Below are 4,660 nucleotides of genomic sequence, written 5' to 3'. Positions count from 1 at the left end.
TTTTGTTTTTCTTGTGATATTAACACTCTTCAATACAAATTCATGTAGGATTCGAGGGGAGATGACACTCTAATCTTGGTGTTTTGCTATTCGTGTGTTCTGCGGATCACGTGAATCAAAGAGACCCTAGAAGTTCGTGAAAAATGAGAGACATTGTCTTTCTAGAATAGGAACGATGCTATGATAAAAATATGAAAATATTGCTAAGTACGTCTAGGAAGCCAAAATCTGTGCTAACTTAGTCAAAAACATATGAAACAAACAAAAATGCTTTCATTGAGAGTTGAACTCAAGACCTCCCGCTTACTAAGCGGGTGCTCTAACCAACTAAGCTATGAAAGCACTACAAATAAATTTTGGAGGATTTGAATCTTTAGGACTTGTTTTCATATGTACATCATTTGGTTCGTGTGATGAAATCTTTTTGAGTTTTTTATTCTCAAGAAGGCATTGCATTATGTTTTGGAGGAAAATTTCCATCCACTCAGATATCTTGTTAAAATTATTTTGTTTTTCTCGTGATATTAACACTCGTCAATGCAACACGAGATGACACTCTAATCTTGGTGTTTCTATTCGTGTGTTCTGCGGATCACGTGAATCAAAGAGATCCTAGAAGTTCGTGAAAAAAAATGAGACATTGTCTTTCTAGAATAGAAACGATGCTATGATAAAAATATTGCTGAGTACGTCTAGAAAGCCAAAATCTATTGCTAACTTATAGTCAAAAACATATGAAACAAACAAAAGTGCTTTCATTGAGAGTTGAACTCAAGACCTCCCGCTTACTAAACGGGTGCTCTAACCAACTGAGCTATGAAAGCGCTGCGGACAAATTTTAGAAACCAAGCTATATATGGGTTACAGGATCAACTAATTGTTCTTGGTTGACCAGAGTTTCATCTCGTAATGATCAGTCTATCTAAAATTGATGGATCTCATAACTCGTTTCAACAAATTAGAAGTGTTCAATCACATGACGAACAATTATATAATAGGTTTTGAACATAGAAACATGCCAAAAAATATAGTATCTACTAGGAAACAAGAAGGTGCGTAATCCATTTCAGAAGTTTCATATTCATAGTTCAAGCGTTCGTCATTGGATTACCAAGGACAAGTACGTCGCCAAGATATTATCAAATGAATCAAAGAACAGCAAGCCGTCTTGCTACAAGTTTATAAAACCAGAACGCATAAAAATGACAGCAGCATTGTCATTTTTGCTAAGCGCTAGAAGAGTTCGCCGAGGCAGTCCGAGCATCGGATCGCGCGACGCCGCCGCCGCCGCCGCCCCGTTGAGCACCGTGCCCGAGCTGAGCACTGCCGGCAGAGCCCAACCGCGGACGGACACCGGACTCCTGCTTGCTCTGCCAAGACTGTTCAAGTGTGCCGACCGTGCCGCCGCTGCGCTGCTCGGCATCGTCGCTGTTGGACTGCGAGGCCGTCCACGTCCGGTCGGTGGAGTCGACGGAATTGGGCTCCCACGAGCACGTCCACGGGTTGCCGGCGAAGCTGTTGCTCCCGGCGGACTCCTGCGGCTCGGCCTCGCCGCGGATGTCCCGCACGGACACGTACTTGTGCAGGCTCGGCTCCATGAGGTCGTCCTTGACAACGACCTCGGACTCGACGACGTGCGTGCCCGCCGCCGCCGCCTTCCCGGCGCTGTAGCAGCTCACGTTGGCCGACCCCTTGTCGTCGGCCGACCGGTCGAGCTCAAAGCTCCTGTTCTCCGATGGCGAGGAGTTGAGGTCCGCGACCGCTTCAAGGATGGAGCAGGCTTTGGACACGCACGCCGGGAGCGAGAACGCCGGCGCCGCCGCGGCCGTGTCGCTGGCGTTCTGCTGGTGGTAGCTCTGGATGTCCTCGAGGAGCAGGGAGGCATAGGAGTTGCCGTTGTGGTCGAAGTCGCGGGATGACCGCCTGGACGACCGGCCTGCCGGCCCGGCCTTCGGGTTGGCGACGCTCTCGGCCACGATGCTCACCGTGTGCGTCGCGTTCATCCTGGACGACGGTGCTTTTGTCTCCGACGCCCTGGCCTCATTCAGGAAGGCGTGGTCGAAGTCTCGGGACGACCTCCTCGACGACCGGCCCACCGGCCCCGCCTTTGTGCTCGCGACGCTCTCGGCCACAATGTTCACCGAGTGCGTCGCGTTGATCTTGGAAGACGGCGCTCTGGTGTCTGGCGCAACGGCATCCTCCATGAAGGCGAAAGAACTGCCGCTGTGGTCGAAGTCCCGCGAGGACCGCCGGGACGACCGGCACCCAGGCCCCGCCCTCGTGTTGTTGACGACGCTCTCGGCCACAATGCTCACCGTGTGCGTCGCGTTCATCCTCGCGGACGGTGCCTTGGTGTCCGACGCCACGGCCTCCTCCATGATCTCCGCCTTGTCCTTCGTGATCTGGCAGCGCTCCCCTAACCTCTGTGAAACGGCAGCGACACTCTCGATGGGTTTCTGCGCGCATAATTGAAGGATTTGATGAGCAATTTGGTGGACAAAATTGATGGCTAAAATGCTCTAAATACTGAAGATTTTATTGATCCTTACCTTGTTTTGGGGCTTGCCGTTGTTGGTGGTGTGGTGGTTGTTGGCCAGTGCGTTCTCGTCGAGCTCCGACATGGGGTTGCGACGGTACGGCGAGTTATCGGCCTTCCTCGACGAGCTTCGGCTCAGCGACGGCCCGTGCGTCGGCGGCACCCCGGCGTTCTCATTCGCGACGGCCGCCACCCTTGCGGGGGAGTTGGACCTCAGGGTTGGCGACGCATACCTCTTCCCTGCCGGTGCAGCCTTCACCGGCGACGGCGCGCGCCCTTTTTCTCGGGCCGGGACCGACACCAACTTCCCGGGCTGCCGCGCGAACCGCTCGATGCCCACGGAGCTCGCCGCCGCGGGTGCGCCCTCGCCGCGCCGTCCCGGCGAGCGGCTCACCCTCCTGCTCCCGCTCCCGGCACCGCTTCGGCTCTCGTGGCTCGCCGACCGCTTACGGTCCGGCGTCCTCCGGCGCGGCGAGGGCCTCGACGCGGCGGCGCCGCCGCCCAGCCTGTCCCAGTCGCACTCGTCGTCGACGCCCCCAGCCCTCCTCTCCCGGTCGAAGTCGTAGCTCCTCTTGGATCCAGAGTACCTGCGGTGGCCCCCGCCGCTCTCGCCCGACGCAGCCGCCTCCCCCGACGCCGACGAGCTGCGGCTGAGCCGGCCGCACTGGATCAGAATCGCGTCCACCTCCTCCTTGGTGCAGCTCGAGGTACGCACCGGCACCCTGCTAACAACCGCCGGCTTCGCTGCCTCCTCGACCGGCGCGGTCGGAGCTGGGGGCGCCCTCTTCACCCCGTCGCTCTCCCCGCCGCTCGCCACCTCGGCAGCCGCGGCGGCGGCGGCAGCCTTGACCACGAACACCGTCCGCTTGTCCGCCGCCGGCTCCTCCGCCCTAGGCGCAGTCGCCTTCCTGGACGGCGCCGGCTTGGCCGTCGTCGGCGCCTTCTTCACCTCCGGCACTAGCGGGCCGGCGTCCTTGCCGCTCTTCTTGGCCGCACTGCGCGGCTGCTCCTCTTGCCGCCGCCGCTGCTGCTGCTTCTTGCTGAGGCAGAGACCCATTAGCTCCGACGGATCCGGGACCTGGGGCTTTGGGGGCGGAGCAGCGGTGAGGGTGAGGGTGGGGGTGGGCCGGAGTTGAGCTGAGGTGGTGCCCGGCGTTTGAGCGCGCGCAGGACACAGCTTTGGGGCGAGTGGATTACAGTAAAGTGCGCCTCGGAGAGAGTGTTTTGTACTCCTACTAGTGGCTGCTGGCAGTGGCGTCTGGTGACCGATAGAGAGAGAGAGAGCTCGAGGGGATTTCAAAATTTTGTGGCCGCTCCGTGCGTCGGGGGCTGTGCGCGGCCCGAGCGGCGCACGGTGCGCACAGGAGAAAGCCGTTGTGGGCGCGGCCAATGGTTCCGCCCACTACCCCCGGTTGTAGGCGTCTCGATTCAAATTGAGACCGGACATTTTCTACTATTTGTATATGTGGAGTATTTTTTGAACGCAAAGAATCGACCGTTGTGTTGGGAGCACGTCCAGAGCTACGTGTCATGCTGATTCGAGTATTCGAGTATTCTTCCTTGGCCTCAGCGGGGAGAGAATCTCGTCTTGACGTGTCATGGAGAATTGAACCGCAGCTTGCGATGAGTACGATTTGAATCACATCTGGATAGGATGGACCATGGGTCCGCCTCCGTCACCCTTGATCCGTTGACCCTGGCTCAGCATTTGACCGCGCGTGCCACCGTCGCAACGCGAACGTCACCTCCATCTCGTACGGACCCAACGGCAAAGCTTCGTACCGGCGGCTTGTGGGATTCAAAATACGCCGTATTTTCGAGCAACGGAATCCAAAGTGCAGAGCACGCAGCATAGACAAAAGTATGTGGTAGTATTTGATCAGTGCCGCTGCAGCCGGGGGGCCTACCGCACTGTCACGGAACAACCAAAGCTGGAAAGCTGGACGAACGAAAGGGCCTCCGCAGTCGGCACGGCTGTCACGTCTCACGTGTCCCATCCTGTTGCATCTCTAACCTAACCTTGATTTTCATGTTAACGGGAATCGGCAATTGCCAAAATAGTGACGGGAATGTATGGCTGGGCCCCTTTCAGGCCGGTGTTGGCGATTTTTTGTTGTTGAAGGA

The 4,660-nt window shown here is 56.7% G+C and overlaps 1 protein-coding gene and 2 non-coding genes across 3 annotated transcripts; all 3 read right to left on the bottom strand.

Annotated features, from left to right (window-relative positions):
• Window positions 1-268: 268 nt before the first annotated feature.
• Window positions 269-342, bottom strand: TRNAT-AGU (transfer RNA threonine (anticodon AGU)). The gene has a single exon. It is a non-coding gene; the product is annotated as a tRNA-Thr (tRNA).
• Window positions 343-750: 408 nt separating this feature from the next.
• On the bottom strand, window positions 751-824 carry TRNAT-AGU (transfer RNA threonine (anticodon AGU)). Its single transcript has one exon. It is a non-coding gene; the product is annotated as a tRNA-Thr (tRNA).
• Window positions 825-1,053: 229 nt separating this feature from the next.
• On the bottom strand, window positions 1,054-3,862 carry LOC123189825 (uncharacterized protein At1g65710). Its single transcript, XM_044602326.1, has 2 exons — window positions 2,550-3,862; window positions 1,054-2,456 (listed from the first exon to the last, which is right to left on the bottom strand). Exons 1-2 carry the CDS (start codon window positions 3,591-3,593, stop codon window positions 1,227-1,229), a joined length of 2,274 nt encoding a protein of 757 aa, XP_044458261.1. The 5' UTR covers window positions 3,594-3,862; the 3' UTR covers window positions 1,054-1,226.
• Between the last annotated feature and the right edge of the window lie 798 nt (window positions 3,863-4,660).

Source organism: Triticum aestivum, chromosome 2A (genome assembly GCF_018294505.1).
Source record: "Triticum aestivum cultivar Chinese Spring chromosome 2A, IWGSC CS RefSeq v2.1, whole genome shotgun sequence".
Taxonomy (NCBI): Eukaryota; Viridiplantae; Streptophyta; class Magnoliopsida; order Poales; family Poaceae; genus Triticum; species Triticum aestivum.
The sequence above is the reverse complement of the archived record's forward strand: the minus strand, read 5'-3'. Positions and strand labels throughout refer to the sequence as shown.